The sequence below is a fragment of the Vanessa cardui genome, chromosome 10, assembly GCF_905220365.1.
Source record: "Vanessa cardui chromosome 10, ilVanCard2.1, whole genome shotgun sequence".
Lineage (NCBI taxonomy): Eukaryota > Metazoa > Arthropoda > Insecta > Lepidoptera > Nymphalidae > Vanessa > Vanessa cardui.
Window position 1 is genome coordinate 13,482,195 of NC_061132.1, and position 21,666 is coordinate 13,503,860.

Here is a 21,666-nt window from a genome sequence, read left to right on the forward strand (position 1 = left end):
AAAGCGAATTTCCACGATGACCCCCCAATTACTGACGTTAATTGATGCGAGGGATGCATCTCCTAGAAATACACACCTATTTGTCTCGAAAATTTTATAATTTTAGATATGTGGAAATAAAAATCGTACACTATACACGTCACGAGACGTATTCGAACGTATTGTGATGGTGTTACACGCTATTATCGCCTGCGGGGATGTTTGTAGTTGCGTCCCTTGGGTTCTGCGCGAGGGTCTTAATTAGGATAATGTTCTCGCCTTACTAGGACATATACAGCTACGCATTTTGCTCGCACTGTCTTTTTTTTCGCACGTTCATTATTCTGCGGTACGCATAGATTTTCGCTTGGTTTTTGAACGGGAAACTCTATTTGAGCTTGGCGAAAAGTTTCACTGCACGCTTAGATCATGTGAATTGCTTGAACATATGTAGACGTGTTTGATTATGATTTGATTTTCAGTAAAACGTTTAAAAAATATGGTAGAAATATATATCGAATTGAAACTTTAAATCAGTGAGTAATATAAATTAAGTGCGTTTTGTGCAAAATATAGTATATAGTACCTTAAAAAGAATTGTTTAGTACAGGATATTTTTAGGGTTTTTACGTTGTTGTTGAGCTAAGCGTTTGTGTTACCTAATCAGTCCTTAAAAAACAGATGTGTTTACCTATTTTAAAACTAAGAAGGTATTAGCTTATATATGTACTAAAGTAATATGTCTATGTGTGTGTTTCTATCTCAATTGTTTTTGAAAAAAGAATTGAAAAAAAAAAATATGACGTAGATTACATTTAAAACAAATACAATATATTATGATGTTATATTCTTTATGATTTCAATTGGTAATATTTTTAAAAGGATTAATGAATGCAACAGAAGCAGTACCGTAATTATGATTATATTAATATAGTATTAATAAGATTTCTTGGCTTTTTAAAATCAAACTTTGGTAAGCGACGATTGCCGTCGAGAGCAGCCAGTCTTACCGGCTCAATTTTATCATAAACTTTTATTTGAAAAATCACCTTTAAAAATACATTCACTACAAAAAATAAGTTTACTGCAACTTTCTTCAAAAATATATATTCCGGTAATATTCCATTTTATAATTATTGTTAAATAAAATAAATTATAAATTTAACTATAGCAGATAATTATTCAAGCAAAGACAAAAATAAAAAAATAAAATAAGTACAGATTTTTATCAATAAAATATCTAAAAATAATTAACGAATATTCGAAAAACACTCACATTAAAAACACTTAAAATCGAAATAGATTCAAAACAAATAACACATATATATATATATATATATATATATATATATATATATATATAGTTATATGTTTGTATATCAATCGTGGCATCGTGGAGTGTGCTAATATCGCATTCAGAGCGACGCGACGCACCGAGGCATCAACCCCCAACACTTGTCGACCTAATAGCCGTTCTTTATAATTAGCCTTACGTATGCTGATCGATGCTATATCTAATACATATGATATAACGAGAAACACCGATGACACAGTGGTTTATACAGCTATAGTCTCCAGCTCCAGGGTTTAAATCCCAGTGTAATAAGAATTTTGATGAGAAATTATAATATAGTAGGGCTTTACGCAAATCCAACTTGGTATGTTTTTTTATGGTATAGGTTGGCGGACGAGATTATAGGCCTGATGGTAAGTGGTCACCATCACCCATAGACAATGAAGCTGTAAGAAATACCATCAACCTTGGGAACTAAGATGTTATGTCCCTTGTGCCTGTAGTTACACTGTCTCACTCACCCTTCAAACCGGAACACAACAATACTGAGTACTGTTATTTGGCGGTAGAATAACTGATGAGTGGGTGGTACCTACCCAGACGGGCTTGCACAAAGCCCTACCACCAAGTAATAGTACAAACTATTTATCATTGCACCAAACAATAATTCTTAGTATTGTTGTTCTAGTTTTAAAGATGAGTCAGTCGTTATACAGGTACAAGGAACTTGACATCTTAGTTCCTAAGGATGTTTGAAGTTTATTTTGTCCCCAGCTATGATAGTCAGACAAGAATAAGAGTACGAGTATCTGAGAAAATATTTGTAAAAGTAATCAAAATACTCTTATCTAGTATTCGCCCGCGTCTTCGGTCGTGTTTTAGGGTGTTAGTTGTCACGTGTCAAGCAAAAAAGTGGCCTATCTTGGAGATTACTTCATACCAAATTGCATCAAATTCTGTTCAGCGGTTTTGGCGTGAAAGAGTGACAGACAGATAGACAGACAAAATCAAAATCAACTTTATTCAAGTGGGCTTTTACATGCACTTTTGAATCGTCATTTTACAATTAAGTGAAGCTACCACCGGTTCGGAAAGTAGATTCTACCGAGAAGAACCAGCAAGAAACTCAGTAGTTCTTTTTCAATATTCAACAGAGTTACTTTCAGATTTATAATATTAATATAGATTTAAGTAGGCTTACAAAAGCTCGTTTCAAGAATCATGTCATGTAAATTGTCATGCTAGATGTTGAATTAAATATAAAGCAACCACCAGTTCGGAAAGTAGGTTCTACTGAGAAGAAAATCAGTAGTTTCTCTTCTTCACCATTTCAATCGAAGAGTATGTATATAGTACAATTAAATTTATATATATCATGCTTGAAAAACAAGAACTACTAAATCCACATTTTTTTAATTAATATAGTCTTGTCTTGAGTAATATGACTTATTTATCAAAGTTTTTTAAAATGATTTGTATGTTTGATTATCATCAAGTAAATGTACTATTGTGAGGGTAAGGAGTCCTTTCCCGTTGACGAGGATTGGTGCTTAAGTACTCCATCACGTTGCGTCACTGCGGCTGAACTTACATGACTGAATTTAAGCCAATCCTGTTTCCTGCATACATTATGTTTAACCGCCACACGTAAATTAAATTTCAAAAAACAAATCATGTAATATTTAAAAAAAAAAGTTCGAAATTTGAAAATGTGACTTTAAGAGCTATGTATTGTAACCACTATGCCATATCAAATATAAATTTAAAAAAAAGAAACAGTTCTTATAAAACAGCTGTTCGTGACTATAAACATACAGCCGAATAGACGATAGTACTGAAGTTAAATGTTTAAATTTGGCTTATTTTTCTTTTTCAAATCATTTTAAGGGGAGGTGTTACTTTGTATGCATTTTTAGCTAGGTAATTTTTTATTGCAAAATTGTATATCAATGACCAATTATGTTCCGTTCCATAGCCATATCGGCAAAGGAAAATTAATAAAAAATATTTAAAAAAAAAAGCTATTCATAGCTTATCTGTGACGCCGTTATTTAATTGACAGATGGCTTAAACTACAGACGCAAATTATTTTATAACCGTCCGCTCTTTTTCCTCTAGTCATAAATAATTAATTAAAACCTTGTTTTAGAAATGATAATGGACCGATAAATAACAAAAGTTAACAATAACTCATAAATAAATGCCTGAAGTATGACTGTTGTAGTGCATACATATAACCTTTAATATACAATAATGTTAATGTACACATGCCCTCAATATATGTTGAGTAGTATGTATTCATTTTTCATAATGACTGGGTTTAAGCAAAGATGACACATGCAAAGAAAAACGGTTAAATTCATTATAATTAAATTAGTCTTCATTCCAATTTCAAAAGTGATATCGTTCAATAAATATTATCAGAATAAATTATAACAATATATAATTAAAAAACTTGTAAGTGTACTCAACTAAAATAACTGTTGTATGTTTAATTGTATAAAAGGGTAACTACTGAGTTTCTTGTCGGTTCTCCTTAGTAGAATCTACATTCCGAACCGTTGATAGGTTACTTAATATAGTTCTGCAAAATGACTTCAAAAGTGCATATTGTATATTATGATTTTTATTTCTACTACTAGATTGTGATATTGATTTTGTCACAATATTATCCTTCGCGTAACACGCACTTCAAATTTCAATATTGGTTTTGAACCCTTAGCTAAGATATTTCAGTTCCAACCAAAGAGCCATTTCGGAATTTCCGATTTCAATGACTACAATAAATTGTTAAGCAAACATCGTAAACGCATTATTCGTCGTTTGTAACGCAGTCGGTTGAAAAGGCAACGGACTACATTAAAACAGCGACCATGTACGTCAATGTTTGAAGGAAAATTGTCACCGTAGCGCGGCACCTTATAAGAGTCCTACGCCATACTTACCGAGCCCATTGTATGAGGCGAACTCAGCTATTTCCCACGTTCATGCCAATAAAAATTCTATGTACATAGTAATAAGGTTGTTTTTTTAATGAGTTCAACGTTCAGCTTGAAATGTGAAGAATTAGGACCTAGGTCAACAAATGTTGTTATATTACCGGTTTTTCTAGTTGAATAATTGAATATAAGTATTGTGTATAAGTAAAATGTTTGACTTGATGTCTTGACACGAAATGTAGTTTTTTTTTTGTTTTGTAAAAAAAAAATATTTGAACATTTCGCTTTAAAAAAATATTGTGATATTTATAAATTTGTGACGACCTTTCACTTTAACGGACAATAATGTTATATTTACGAAAACAAAAAACTTAAAAGCGTCACTGTTTAATTAAACATTGATATGTAAAACAGATTATAAATATTCGTAAATTATTATTGTTAATCTGTGTAAAGAAAATCTTTGTCGAAGTCTTGTATTAAAAAAAAAAACTTCGTAATTTTTTTATCTTATCTCAAAACAAACGCCTTACAAATGTTTGCACAGTACAAATACTGCTTACAATTAATTAATTGGTTTCACACAACAAATTATTAATTCAGTAAACATGGCGACCATTCACGATACAGATTTTTAATGAATGCATGTACAATCGCAACGAACGCGATAAGATGTATTAATTACTCTCTAATTAATTATCCACAAACGTATCCTTGTCAGAATTATTTATATAAATGCTTAAGGAGTTTTAATGAAAGAGGCTTTATTAGAACTTTTAGTTATCTGTGCTCGAATAATCGACCGTTGTTATAAGAACGCGATAACTCGGATTTGAAATAAGAATGTTTTCTTGAAATCTTCAGACTAAATAATTATATACAATCAAATCGTTGTACTCAAATGACATTAAGGAAATATAACCAATATATAAAGATCCATAGTGAGCATTGTGGTGTAGCGAAATCAGATATCTTGTAAAACTTGACACGGATTTCAACCAGTGTGATGATCTTTTGGTTGCAGCTACGTACATACATAAACAGAGGATGTTATATGAAATGTTTGTTGTACGGAGACCAGGTTATGATGGGCGTTTAAACGTTTAATGTATTGGATTACTTAGCGACGACACTATGCGGTTGCAGATTGTTTGTTTTTAGCTACTGCGGGTATTACGCAATAACTTTACATACATTGCATAATTCTCGATATATGCAAAGTAAGATGAATAAACAGCACAAAATGTCTTCCATTTAAAGTTGAAGTGAAGGCGAAAATGCATTCACTATATATCCAAAACTATTACACATATTCTATACTTTACACAGGATGATGTATATAGCCATAGCATATATATTTTGATAAAACTGAAATCGAATAGAGCACCATGTATAAAAGCCACGTTCAAATTAATTCAAGGTATCTTGCAAGAAAACAAGCAACGATTCTATCTGTTCCTAAAACATAAGTCACGAGACGGATTTCGTTCGCTTAATAAAATGTTAAACTAAATACTTGTTATTCCAAACGAATCTGCTCACGGCACGACATCAATCAGCCTGTCGGCAAACACTCCGTGGTCATCACGTAACGACGATAAATCAGGGTCTAATGAGCGGTAAACTGCGTTCACACTGACCACTGACCACTTGAGTTATATCGTGTAAACTACCAGCAGTTACGGAGTTGGCACGAAGAAACGCTTTAACACTCAGGATTAAGATATTATGAGTCTATATGGGTATTTAGAGAGCGACTGCGGTGTTGTATCCCATGTTAGTCTTAAGATGTTATTTGTAAAATGTCATCATTTTATATCAGAAACGAAAAAAAAATATCACACTTTTATTTTTGTATTCAAACAACAATTACGTTTCTCATATAAAATAATTGTGTAACCAGATGTACACGTTCGTTTTATGTAACCAGGTGTCCTATCTTATATCTTAAGATCGGTGGAGATAAACGATCATTCATTTCCAGACAAATGTTTCCACAAATGAAGTTCCGCGTGTCCGGTTTGGACGCGAAAGCGAAATACATCCTCCTACTGGACATCGTTGCAGCCGACGACTACCGATATAAGTTCCATAACAGGTAGAACTCTCCGCCATCACGCTGGGACCTTCATCATCAAACGCCTTCACTAGCTCCTCCCCTCCCCACGATTGCGTAACCAAGAGTTTCGAGAGCATTCTCTAAACTGCTGGTCCAATATCAAAGATATGGCAGAAGATGTCGCAAATTATTTGTCACATTTTCTCGTGCTATCTGCCAGTAACAATGTAATTGACTGACCGTCGATCGGAGATGCTGCAGCTATATCGAGTACCGTTACACGCTTCTTCATTAAGCTTGTGATTCTGCCCACACATTGCACTAGTTCCCACCAATTTAATTCCGATACGCTCTTAATTGTCTGTAAACAATTCGTAACAACGCTCAATTTAAGGGCAACGACATTACGGGAAGCGAACACCGACTGGAATCGTCCGACGATTAAGGATTCAACGCGCATCCAATGGGTAATATCATTAAAATATCTTTGTCTCAAACGCCGCAGCGGTAATCAAAAGAAACGGCTAAACGATATCAGAGGTGAGAAGTACGGATCATCTCATTTACTAAATCATCCAAGGGGAATATTACGCTGATCGCTGTTACAAGAACGATATTCGTACGTCAGTGGTTCAAAACTAAATCATTAGCCGCAACCGAATTCAATGATCATCGTATTTGATCGTGTACATTGTTTAATTCTCGATGACATGAAGCGATAAGGTCCGTCTTACGATTTTATGTCCAGCCGGCGATCGAAGTCAAGTATCAAAACCGCCGACGCGCAGGTTTGGCAACATCGAGATGCGATCGATAAACTTCGATTTAATATCCGTTAATTAATACGACCCAAGCATTCCGGTCGAAAATTCGTGTGTGACTCAGCTATAAACCGATATCGTCGCCGACAAAAGAACCGGCCGCCTAGCGCCGTTAATATGATAATTAATTATTACAAATCATTATTCACGTAGGTATTACTCAATCAGTGAAATATTACTTCATTTGAGGGAACTTTTGTATTATTCGCGTCTTGTTCTCGGATCAAATACGGTCACGTGCGTCGGTCACGTTTCGCGACATCGCAAAACACCTAAGCGGACGGCCGGCTTACGGTTTTTGGTTAGTTATAGGTGATACGCTTTTTGTCTTTAAAAATACTTCGTAACGCTTCACTAAAGTTACCGCGAATAAAATTCGGATAAACAGTGAATGTGATAACTTCTTCGAAGCGTGTTAAATGTAAATAAATGTAATGAGTGCGGTACATCACAAGCTAGCAGCAGTTGAGATCGAACTAGCGCAAAAAGTGAAACTAGTCTAGCGGCATGTCTCACAATCGACGTGATGTCAAATCGTTGTCGCAAAGAACGAGTCCCAATCCATGTTTTTCTCTCGTATTGCTTGCAGACGTATGTTTCCTGCCTACAAAGTTCGCGTTTCTGGTCTTGATAAAAAAGCAAAATACATTTTGCTAATGGACATCGTAGCTGCCGACGATTGCAGATACAAATTCCACAACAGGTATATACAGAAGTGACGAGGAATTAAATTAAAATAAGAATATCGTAGCGATTGTGACGGCTCCATTGCGGACGCCGGGTAGGTCGATCTTATTTTAATGTAATTCGTTAATTTTAAAAGAACAATAAGGCAAGAAGCATGCGTTTTTATGTGAAGAATAGGGATCTGCGTGGTTAAAAGTATACCTTTGCATCCAAATTGGTAAAATATATCGTTTATCCACAACGCCTTCGACGTTTTACCGTTTTGTTACCGAACCGGATATTCTACAGAGCGAGTGATCGTTTCTGAACGCGGACTGGTCTAATTACAAATCTCATCACGTATGGTTAGGCCATTTTTGAATCGAAATTCTCGTGAGCCTGACGCAGATTTTCCTCCAATTTTGTTCCATTCTACGCAGACCTCTTCAATTCACATCGCTTGTAACCCACCGCTGACTAATTATAATAACTCTATAGTGCTTTTGGATCCCGTATCATGTGCATGTAACCATCATCATTACTTGACAAGCCATTGACACCTTACACTGATTTCGTTTGCATGCAGTTTGACAAGTTTTAAGAGGCAAGATTTTTAACTGAATGAATGTTTAAACGCCTCGGTAAGTTTCGATGTTGCGTCAAAGAATACATTGTTTATAACGTCATAATGTTTATAATTTATGCGGCCACCTGTCTCCGGGGCCGCGTGTTCTTTTTTAATTAAAATATAATAATTTCACTTTCATTAGTAGATTTTTAATTAGTTTTTGCTATTGGTGATGTTTTAACCTTTGTCGTTTCGAGTCTTTCGAAGTTTAGACTTTTAACGGATTAAGGTCTGTGATGGAATGTAATGTGTGCTTTTGTTCTCGAAGTCGGTGGATGGTAGCCGGTAAGGCGGACCCTGAGATGCCCAAGAGGATGTACATCCACCCCGACTCTCCTTCGACGGGCGAGCAGTGGATGCAGAAGGTTGTTTCCTTCCACAAGCTGAAGTTGACGAATAACATCAGCGACAAACACGGATTCGTGAGTACCTGCTTCTTTAGACTGCTTTAATTCGATGGATTTTTATAAAAAAAACTACATATATTAACAATGATTTATAGGTATTTATTATTATATTTATTATTACGTTTAAATGTTCTCAGATTTATTTGTATCGTTTTGTGTTCAAACGGTCTAAAAAAACCATCGATTTCAAGTATATGTCATTAGTACCTGTGACGTAGTTTGCTATAAATGTTATTTATTATAAATATTTTACGTGAATTCTTCATAAATTGAATAGGATGTGCTCCAGAGCCGTAAACGATCCCCTGTCAATACTACAAATATTTGAAGCCCACTCGAGACCCCAAAAGTAGCCTTTTTTTGTCGGAGCAAAAAGTTTATAATGCGACTGATATTATAATTAAAAAGGTTGGGCTTGATCTAACGTCGGGCAGCGGGGCACCATTGTGTCGGTCACGGTTATTAGGGTATTTACTTTGGTTACATTCTGTAGTTCAATAGATTATGTGTACACCGGTCTTTTTAGGGTTGTTACTACAATTATTTTTTTTTTTTTTCATAAATATAGAACCTTTTTTGTATCATTCCTTTTTTATTTCGCAATTCAACTTAAGTATGATGTATGTTTGTTCGATCGTGATATTCATTTCAGTTCTTACAATGATTTATTTATGAGAAAATTCAATATATTTATTACGAAAAATAATGGAATAGATAAATATTATGATATTACAATATCCTTGAGCTTTAAAATAGTATATTATCGTTGGAGGCCACACTAGATTACATGTATACTTGGGCCCGTATTTTTAAGTAATATAGAATAATGTTCTAATATTATTTATAAATACGACGATAAAATAATAAGTAAAGTTGTTGACAAATGTCTTTAATCCGACTAAAAAATAAAGACGAGATTAGATTGGCATGCAATGTAAAAGTCGCAAGTTTTTACTATTCTCATCTCCCAACACAATTTGAAGGCAAAATAATTATAATGATATTTCAAAATATAAAATTAATTATAGAACTCTAATGAAGTATTTTAAGTTCATTTTATTTCTTAAATCTTATCTTAAATAGTAAAGTAAAAGATACGTTCGTGAGTACGTAACACCCAACCCACTGTAAGATTATTACGTTCCATTTAAATGGTGAGCCAGTGTAACCACAGGCACAAGGGACTTAACATTTAATTTCCGAAGGTGGGTGGACTATGGGCGTTGGCTCCTACATACCAAAATATAGCCAAAAAATGCGCCAACTTTCATCCAATACAGAATACGTATAGTAACAGACCAAAAGGCCAACAATTGGACCCAATTTATAATGAATATTTCACATTTACTTATATTTATTAAATTGTAAATCTTCTAGGCCAAAGATAACGAAGTGTTAGATCATAATTAACAAAACACGTTTAGTTTCTAGAAATGTGGCACCGTTAATTAGTGTGCTTAATTATGTATATTATAAAATACCTTGTAATTTAACCGATTTGGCTACTGTGTACACCTGCCTTAACATAGATTTGAATAGTAATATTATTTGAAGATAATTCGTGTGTATATGTCATTATAAACATAATCTATTGATAGTTGAAATTAATAGATACTCCCAAAAAGTATTCGTGGGAATCATTGTTCGAAATTTAAAAATGAGGTCGAACTTTAATCCTACGTTATTGACGAAAAAACATTGCATACTGGTCACGATTCCAAAATTGAACTTTTTTTTTTAAATATAGTGTAAGCTTTTGTTCTCAGCTAGCTAACCAAGCGTGCATAATAAATCAAATTATTTATGATCTTTAATTTTTTAATAAATAAAAAAATTCAAGTTTTTTTTATGTAGACAGTACCGATTTTTTCAATAGTAACAATCATTAAAGTAAAAGTAAAGTAACAGCCTGTACCCACTGCTGGGCTTAGCCTCCTCTCCCTTTGAGGAGAAGGTTTGGAACATATTCCACCACGCTGTTCCAATGCGGGTTGGTGGAATGCACATGTGGCAGAATTTCGATGAAATTAGACACATGCAGGTTTCCTCACGATGTTTTCCTTCACCGCCGAGCACGAGATGAATTATAAACACAAATTAAGCACATATATATATAGTGGTGCTTGCCTGGGCTTGAACCCGAAATCATCGGTTAAGATGCACGCGTTCTAACCACTGGGCCATCTCAGCTCAACAATCATTAGCCCTTTATGATATAATTATAAACATTACAACTATTTAAAAAAAATCTTATTTTACTGGCTTCCAGTATTTTCCCTCGCCATCGCTGATCGATTGTCAAGTGCCAATGAGCGTCAGTTGTACCACAAACCTATTGAACTTAAGGCTGCCATACACGGAGTCACCTGCGCTAAGAAAGTTCATATTTCTGCATTAAAAAACTATTGAATTACAATTATCGACTCGTCGTCATGTCCAACCGTTGCATTCGTGTTCTTTAAATAAAATATTCGCAATCGATCATTAAACAACTTATATGAAGACATGATATACAACCATATGATAATAATGACAATTGCTATTAATGCGAATAATAAAGATATAACGTAAACATTAAAACAACGATACACATACATATGTTACGTATGTGTAAAGTTAATTATTAGTACTTTTTTTTTTAAATTCAAAGTCACGCTCGCACATAAAAAAAAAATACGCCGTCTGGCTGAATGGCCTTTAGCCTCGCATTCCCTTGATACCGTTTATCGATTAGCGTAGTTACAACACTACTTCAACAGATTAAGCAAGACTAGTGAGGCTTGGATTTTCGCCATTCTGCCCAAGTGCCGCGCCATAATTGTTCATAGTTGAATAATTTCTCGATTACCTGGGGTAACTCGATTTCCACTTACCGGACATATTTTATGAGGGGTGATTGATTTTTTAATTTAATACACGCATTGTGATAATGAGCGTGAAAAATATCTAGACGAATTTCCCGCTATTATTCATAACAGTCAAATTGAATTTTACTATTTCAAATTTCGAACAACAGATACATGCAACAATCGTTTTGAAGAAGACTCGGATATCCCATCGGAAACTTCTAGAAAAAAATCGTTCAGTTTCAATTTCAAAAAAACGCTACCGAAAAGCCGGCTAACATAATACACACGAATGCGTTTACACGACCGCGATCCAATCATAGATAAGACGATTTTTTTAATTCCACTGATGAGCGTTTGTTTCGTTTTTTTTTTTTTTTGAAGTTTTTTCTCGTGTCAGGTCTTTTGTCTTTGACGAGGGGTAATTGAAATAACGACGGTCTCAACGCGGTATGCGTAGAATTTTGACAACAGCTGACTGTTATATGGCATGGTATTTTTTAATGGAAAAAAAACGTCTTATCGGTTTTAGAGTTTTTTTCAACATGCGTTTGGCCATTTATAATTTGGATGGAGATAAAAAGTTTGAATATGAATTATTTTTGCAATTTGAATTTCGAAATTGATTTTTTAGAAGAATATTTTTCGAATAAATTAAATTTTTAAATATCAACTAATATAAGCTGGTCTAGATAGTAGGGCTTTCGAATTTATTACATAATATTTATAAAATATTCCAAGATACTATTGTCTGTTGCAACACTTACTCCCTACTTGTAAAAAAAACCTTCATTATTAAGATACAGTCATATGAATTACAAAATTATATTAAGTATTATTATTTGCATCAGACATTAAAAACTATATACAAAACATTTATATGTAAAATAGTTCTCCTCATATTCTTCGATTTTCAAATATTATGAAAGAATTATTTTTGTATAAGGTACAAAATTACGAATTGATGTCCAACCAACTAACAACGGTTTTTGAAGGTCTTACTCTGAACAGTTCTTGATGAAAAATTCTCGTTCCTTAGAACAACGAATTTAATAGAACAGATACGTTCGCTATTGCCTTGGAGGCCAACACTTACCAACTAGATCAATAGACTTACTAATCTCCAAAGCTATATTCGTAATACTTCTTAAAATATAAATATTGGCGTTGATGGTGATAAGACCATAATGTATTAAATAAATGATGCTCTATAATCAAAGTCATTGTCTAGTTGTCGACCGATCAACCATGAGATACGTAACATTTTTTCCTATATTGCCATTTCTAAATATACATAGATCTTTGACCGTCAATGACTCGGCACTGTCAAATCAAAGTCCGTAAGTAGATATATTGTCGGCAATCAGGATTATTTACAATGCTCTCAGTTAGAACTGGTTTTTATTACAACGCTAAGATATAAATTGGCGTGTCGTCAATTATAATGACATTTTTAAGTCTTTAACAGTCGCCAAAAGCGTTTATAATTGCTGGATTAAAGGATGGCGCCTGACCGCCTTTTATTGGGCTATTCGGACCCTAAGTGTTAGGGTTGCCACGCTTGTCTACTAATTATTTGGAAAATTGAATTCATATATATTTCACGGCAAGGTTTAGGTATTAAAATGTGTTGACGTTTTAATGGCATAAATAAATCAACTATTCTATAATTGGTTTTATTCGCACAATTCGCAGAAGGGTTTTTATTTTGCGTGAAATTTAATTATATCGTAAACTAGGTAATTGCCTGCTTGCGTTGAATTTATCTCCTCCATTTTTGTAAGCGATCCTTTACTACGCGCTACCCACATATATACCTATACCTATATACATGATATCGAGTTTTAAGATACCTTATATAATATACGCTATTCATACAACGTTTTTATGCTTCACCGTCACTCGGCTATCATTTAGGAATGTTTGGCAGCCTGCCAACGAGCTAACAGTAGGTCCACGAGGTAACTCGACTGACTTATTCACCGAAAATAAATTTAAATAACATAGAAACTATTCGATGGAAATGTATATGAAAAAACGTGCGACAAATTAATACAATATGAAATATATTTATTGTTATTTTAAAAATAGAATCCATCATAACGGATGATCATTCGAAATGCCCAACGATTTTTTAGCTGGAAATACTTGGACACTGGCCAAGAGGCTAACACTTACCAACCAGACCAATGTAACATCAATAATGGCGTATCTACTAAATGTTTAGGTACATGATTCCCACACATTTGTATTGTTGCCTTTATTATTTACTAAATAAATAAATAGGTAATATACAGGAACACCCAAAAGGTACAAACATTCTTAATACCATTCGAGGGTACGTGATTATCATATTAACATAGTATCACAATGTTATTTCCCCGTTAATTTGCGCCTTCATAAAAACTCATACCAAATTACACCATAACTACACGAATGAACAGCTTGTGTCACAAAGAGAGGCACAAAACCTCAGCGTTCCGATCTCGGTAATCGCAGCCTTCTGCACCCGTTTTTACAAATCAAAACATCTTGAGCGTTCACAATGACGTCGCTCGCCGCCGGGGGTGTATTCTGGGGCTTATACGTCAAAGATGACGAAAAGCGCCGTCTGCCAGTTTTAATTGTGAAGGGCTAATCCGCAACCGGCGTCTTTCGAGCGTCTAATTCATTTCAAGTAGCGCATTGTACTCCCGAAGCGGTGTCTTCCCGTCCGTGAATACAGCTGCACTGAATATCGAAAAATTTGCGAGTTAAGAGTTTGTTGATCCGCCGCGCCGCGCGGCCCGCGATCGGTGTTTACAATTAATTCTAAAACAAACTTCGCTCACCTTGAAATCCGCGAAATGAAAAACTTGGCAGTCTTCGGGCAATGTTTCCGATTCCAATCAAATTCTTCTTTAGGAACTTTTTTGCGTAACGGACGAAGTTTTGCACGGGGTTCCCGATAAATAAATACCTACGAGATACAAAGGCCGGCAAACCGGTGCGCTCGCTCGAACAAGAAAGGGCATATGCTCCGTAATTTATATACAGTTATTGATCAAAAGGTGATGTCCTTTGGGAGGCATTGAGGCATCCAGCAGATCGGTGAGCCCTCGCAAATTGTTCTCTATTAAGTGGGGCTGATAAAATCTCGCTCGTAAGTGGGTGAGCGAGGTTATCGGCGTCTTACCGGTTCGATTGGCGATAGGGTTGGAATGGATTAATTATCGAGTGCTGCGGTCGCGCGGTTTTCAGAATAGGGCGCCGTGTACGTGAAGTATTGTTTGAGAATTTGACGTCTTACATGTCGAGGCAGTGGCGGCGGCGGTCGGCTTTGTTTTTTGTTAACTGCTCAGCCACCTGCTGCGAAACACGGTGATATACGAGTCGTCGAAAAAAGTTAAACTGTAAACTAAACGGCGACTTTTTGGTACGTTCGATGATTTGTTTGTTTTATAACGGAATCGCCGTTCATAAAAAACTAACTACACGATTTGGAATACCGACTCGTTTCTTGCGCGCAAAACGTCCTGTTCGACAAAGGATAATAAGTAGAAATCTTTTTTAATAACATAGCTGAGGATACGGGATACAAATGTCCTTTGTTGACAGGCGAAGTGTAAATTTTAATCCTGTTTGGATTCTTGACTGCTAGGATGGTTTAAGCCGTTTTTTTTCATTAAAATCTTGATTGCGTGTAGGCGCCAGTAATCGTGTTGTTACGTCGATCTCGTATACATATTTTAATAATATTATCTTTTTTGAGAGATGTTTAAGTGGTAGACTAATTGCGGCATTATTTCATACGTAATTAGAGTCGAAATTCGTTCGTTGCAAAATAATTTTGGTGGTCTAAATATTGTCTTGTCTGTAGACGTAGGTTGGGTCAGGCTTCAGTTCAAGGTTAGGTACTTAGTTTGGGTTAAGTCATAGTTTAGGTTAGGATTATTTACGCAGGCTGGTAAACTAATATAGTAGATGCGACTGGAAGATCCATGAGATTGTACTGAGGTAGACTGTTTACCTGATTATCTCGTTGGTATATTAATATTAATTTAAATAATTGTATTAACTAACATGACTGTATTTTTTAAAATTTTGAAAAACAGTAACTACTGAGTTTCTTGCCGGTTCTTCTCGGTAGAATCTACTTTCCGAACTGGTGGTAGCTTCACGAACGGTTAAATGACGAGTGCTTGTAAAAGCCCACTTGAATAAAGTTTATTTTGATTTTGATTTTTTGGTTTAAGCTGTAAGTTAGCTTTTCTCCACTGACGTATTCTCCTTATATGTAAGTTCTTCCGGTGTAATTTGTTAATTTAATTTGTTTTGTATATGTCTGTTTGATAAAATTTCAAAGCATCACAAATATGATTATCAATTTATTTCCTGTCAAAAAATCCTGTACTTCGGATAGCACGTAAAACCCTTCTATAAGGCTGAGGGTGATAGAATAGAAAATCCACACATCAGCCATCTCAACTTGAAATATATGTTTGACATTTATAATTTTTATAAAACGCATTAAAATGATATATTATGAGCTTTCAAATGTTAATTGAAGCTGCTTTAAACGCAGCGACGAAATAGCTTAATTATTAGACATTAAAAATTTAATCCAAATTATTTATTGACAATAATTAACGTGATTATGATATAATTAAGTCCATATTTTCGTATTATCTAAGTTCATCGTCTTTGGATATGATGGCGTGTGTATCATATTAAATTATTATCAGCACCTGCTACGCCAGCCGCCCATACAACCTTATAAAAGTCAAGTATTGCTATCTCAATAAAACAATTTTAAATCTTTATAATATCTTCTATACGTAGCTAGTTGTCGTCCTGGCTTCGCTTGCATTTACCTACTAGGTAAATAAAGACTGGGATATTTCAAAATAGGACGTATGTTCATAGGGAGGTTATATCTCAGCAGACCTTGACTATTTTTGTTTAAAAAAAATAGATCTATCCCTTTCTCGCGCGTGTATTTGATAAGGACGAGTCTATTAGCTCCCAAATTAATTTAGCTTAGATCCATAATCTTCACTACTATAACGCAGATGTACTAACAAGTATAATTTTAGTTTAAAGCAAAGCAAAATGACAATGTGTAATAAAGACTTTTAATAAACTTAAATTAAAAAAGAAACGACGAAAGCTATATATCTCTCATCATACTCCTTACATCTATATTTGCACATATACATATATTCCATTCGTTAATTTTCAATACGAAACTATGTAATATGAATTGAATAGTACATACTGCTTAGTTTTTCGTAAGTTCTTCTCAGTAGACTTTACATACAGAATCAGTGGTTCATTCGATTCCACTAACAAGATTTAATTCTGTTTTCATAACTAAGTAATGTATCTCGTTCTAGCAATCGTGCTATCTCACTCTATCGGAAATTTAAGTAAAGCTCGCATTGCACATGTTCCCATGTGATATTAAATATTTGGCGAGTTCGGATCAAATGCACTTCTGTAGCACTTTGGATCGGCCACTACTACGGGTCAGCAAGAATAAATGCTTACGAGAGATAAGGATACAGTAAAAGTGAGAATGTAGTGAGAACTGGTAATTTTTCAATAGTAACTTAGCTTCTGTATACAAAAAAAAATATTATACTTTGTATCATTGAGCGCGTTGTCATATTATTAATAAACTAGTAAATAAAACATCAAGTAAGTTTTTATTTACATCCTAGGTTTTTACAAGAACTTTTGAAACGTCATTTATCAGAATTATTTTAATTGGGGAATGTGAATTTTAATGCGACGAACTGGCCGGAAAAAACTCAGTAGTTACCCTTTTCCTATATCTGAAATACAAAATGGCAATTAAATACAATTGAATTAAAATAATATTTTTGAATCTACAAGCGCTTCCGCAATTTTTATCAATAAAAAAAAACTTTTGAAAATACAGATCTTATTTATCTGTGGTTTTATAAAAACAGATTAAGTAACCATAAACCTTAAAAAATGTTACTATGATTTTATTTTTCATAACATTGTAATATTATTTTTCCTGATGCTAAATCGTGAACTAATAGTAGCACTTATAATCTATTTGTATGTGTATATTTGCCATCACCCTTCTTTAGTTACATGGTAAGAGCTGCTCTGACCACGGTGACAATGTTAATATTTACAAATCGCACTTGCCACTTATTTGAACGCTACAAACCACTCACTCATTCTTCGAAATAAAAAATATTTTCGTGAATTATAAATCCTTATAATATTTTATTTTTTATATCAATAGACATAAATAATTAACATACTTTCTAGATAACATGTCCTTTAAATAACGTTGATTGCGTGCAACGAAACGTGCGTGTCACACCGTGCCTGAGCAGCGGCCATTTTGTCGACCGAAAATTGGCGGGAAAATTGAGAAAACGACACTTGTTTGAACTCCACAACGCTCTAAAGCGAATGAATTAATGCAAACGGCTGAATAGACCGCGATTACGTTTTGTCACGTCTTTTAAAAAAGGAACAACTTTTTCGAGAAACATTTGAAAGAATTTTTACGAATTAAAAAAACAATTCTGTATCGAGTGAAGTATTTCAAAAGAGTTCGTATTTCATTTATTTTACGAGTTGACGTAACGAAAAATTCAAACTGTAAAATAAACTTACTGACAAGTTATGTTCTAAATCGTAATAATAAACAAATAACACGGAACAAAAATCAATTATATATAGTTATTTCGATGCAAATAAATATACTATATTATTAACGTATTCAATACTAATTGTTGCTCGCGGCTTCGATCGCGTTTTAGGGGTTGGTTATCATATGTTAGGCAAAAAAATATCCTATGTCCTTCTTTGGAGTTCAAGTTTTCTTCACACCAAATTTCATCAAAATCGGTTCATTGGTTTGGTCGTGAAAGAGCTACAGACAGACCGAGTTACTTTCACATTTATAATCTTACTATAGAGAATCTATAGAGAAGTGCTGAATTAGAAAAAGTAGTTTCTGCATAGAAAACTTTTTAAGATCCTGTAGTTTTTATTAACAGTTACGACTTTCATAAAACTGTGACAGTACTTGGAAATAACGAAATAACACCGCAAATTTGGAAACACTCAAAGTTATATTCTACCTTTAGGGCCAATAAAACCATCACCGGTAGCATAGTTTCGAAATTCGACGTTCACAACTCACCGAGACCCAAGCGTGTGACTATAAAATGTCCGATACAAGTGGCATTAGGCTGGAACTACGTAAAACCAGGATGGCTTGAAGACACGCATCCATTCTGCACCAAATAGACACGACCCCCATTTCTCTTTACGAAATCGTTACCGTGCATATAAAATGTTACGATCCAATCATTACGCCGGAGGTCTCTCAATGCTGGTATCTTCGTATGTGAGTTAGGGGGCAAATCACCTATTATTAAGGGGGGTGCTAAACTAACGATTCGTGTTGCTCCTTTTTATGTGTGCCGTTTGAATGCTTGACGGTGTAATTTAGGTGTGAACGCTACGGTTCTCACATATTTGTTAAAATGTATTATTTCTTGTCAGCCAATTTGTTTTGGTGACCCATGTAAGGGAAAATATACATTAATTATAACTGTTGAGACTGTAAAATTTAGTGATTTACTTTAGTGTCATAATGATGGACATCTTTATAATTGAAAAAAAATAAAGACGATGTAGATGAGGGTTCCTCCTTCTTATAGTAGAACCTTCTTGTCACGGTGGAAATTCTCAACTGTGAAATTATAGAAAGTAAAGTAGCTAAACACGAGATATACTGTCAAAGATATTCGCTCTTAAATCCAATGGGACAACGATTTAGGACGTCTGATTTAGGCTTTTTGAGGCATACTAAATCAAGCAAGCTTCTAAACTTCGAAGTACCTATTATTTATTAATAGAAAAGTATACAGCCTTTTTTTACTCAGACTTTGATCCCTGTGTCTTGGGATATCTAATATTGTAAGTACTAAAAAAACGACGCAGTATAATTATATTGTAAATATAGGTACAGATATCAATAAAACGGTTTTTATAGTTGCGATTTATGGAAAAAGGAACACGCAAAATAAAGCAGGCTTGGTAATAAATGGTGACACGGTGTTCCATCAGGTAGCACCTCCATGTTCCTCTTCCGTTTGTCATAAAGCTAGCTATTGACAAGCGATCGCACGTAGCGTGAGATCTCCTGACAGATAGTCATGGAAATTTCTGACAAGCATGTTTCCATCGGAATGGCAAACTTCACGCCATTCACCTTCATATACCACCTTCGTGGTATCTCGCGATGTTCATTGTAATTCTCAAATGTCAGAATGCATCCTCAATCATCATCGTCAATCAACTAATTAATAGACGTAAATACTAACAAAAAAATTGCTGATTTTTTTTTCAGGGTATTTTATTTTTTGAAAACGGTGGTAGAGTGATGTGATATTAAATAAAGCAGTTGATTCATCAAACTATTAAATTTTGTCAGTATATCATAAATGAAAATTGTTTAGCTAATACGAAGCTGAACGTAATGCTTTAAAGTTCTACAATAAACCACCGAGCTTAACCATTAGTCAAAGTTGAACACGCGACTTAAACTTCACGCATTCGTAATACATGATATATTAGCGTGTAGCGATTTGACAGCAGCTCCAGAAACCGCTCTATAAAACATCGCTTACGGTAACACTGACAATAATATATGCAACGATAGTGATGAGCATGAGCCGAAAAAAGGTCCTATCGTAACGTCAGTTGCGTCGATTTTTTAGACGAAACAATTCTTATGTCAATTCGATGTTTGAAATATGACGTAAGGCGTCGGACCATCAATTCGTCGGTCAATTTGCATGGGGAAACCATAAAACTGTCACCGTTGACACACCACGGTTCTTTGTGACGTTCGCTCGATGTTTGCAAATGTTATATTTTGTTTACCTTCGTAATCATTTCTTAAGCGTTTACGTTGTTTGAGATACGATACTTGAATCGGAAATAAAAGTGACTGCTTTTGAAGTCTTTATTACTATTCATAGTAGTACATCGTACATTTCATTCACTGTTATTCGTTCTAACTGTAGCTTTTGGCCCACGTAGCCTCAATAACGTCAACACATTGAAACAAAAATTGAAAACATAGATACTTTATATGTTATCAATATGATACTTGTATATCAGTAAAACATAATAATAAAGACTAAGAAATGATCCACTATGAATATGAATCTTAATTAAAAACTGGATCTATTTCCACAACACTGTTCCACATTTGCTTATCAATATGACTGACATGTACACATGTATCGTGTATACATGTGTCATAGTTTCATGCAACACATGCTCACATGGATTAGGAATCCAGGACACAATAATAAACACAAATGAAAAGGACGTGACGTGAATAGCATACCGCGACTTCTATTAAGATTAATTTGACTATCTAGGTACTCTCAAACAAAGGTAAACCAGCCTGCCCTTATCCCAATTTTACTTGAGGTCAGCGCAGCATTTCTTCTTCCATAATTTTCTGTATGACGTCATCACAAGTAATATTAACTCCAGCCATATCATTTTTCACACGATCAACCCAAAACTAAACTCATAATATTACGATGTTATAAAAGTTCATTGAGTAATTTTAATAAGGTGTTATTATGATTGAAAATCAAACTGTGTTCGTATTTGCAAACGCACGTTACACAAACAGCGTTACAAAGATTTACAATTAAATTCGTCGCCACGTCGTAAATCAAAGTTTTTGTTCATTTCATTCATTCGGTTTGTGAGCCGCTGTTAAGTTTTTTTAGACCTTTTGTCAGTCATAATTGTTACACAACCTCGTATCATGAATAGTTTTTTTTTTTAATTTACTCATTGCATTCGATTGGATACTTTTTTTAGAACATATGCTACTGTTTTTTTTTATTTTAGTTGATTTTTCATGTAGCTAGGTTTTAATAGTTACGTAACCAAAATTTTTAATTAAGAAAACAAATCTTTATTGTTATACATTTGAAAATATGTAAGTCTCAAACTCTTA

At 34.3% G+C, this 21,666-nt stretch overlaps 1 protein-coding gene across 11 annotated transcripts in view; it reads left to right on the forward strand.

Annotated features, from left to right (window-relative positions):
* The window catches only part of LOC124532829 (optomotor-blind protein-like), a 112,466-nt gene that overhangs the window by 29,903 nt on the left and 60,897 nt on the right, over window positions 1-21,666 (forward strand). For 7 of the 11 annotated variants that reach the window (XM_047107922.1, XM_047107928.1, XM_047107920.1 and 4 more), the window contains exons 2-3: window positions 6,197-6,310; window positions 8,655-8,808. In XM_047107922.1, the coding sequence (XP_046963878.1) occupies window positions 6,197-6,310; window positions 8,655-8,808 (268 nt within the window). Of the gene's footprint in view, window positions 1-6,196; window positions 6,311-7,681; window positions 7,796-8,654; window positions 8,809-21,666 lie in introns of all 11 variants that reach the window. The other 4 variants (XM_047107929.1, XM_047107919.1, XM_047107925.1 and 1 more) reach the window with 1 other exon arrangement.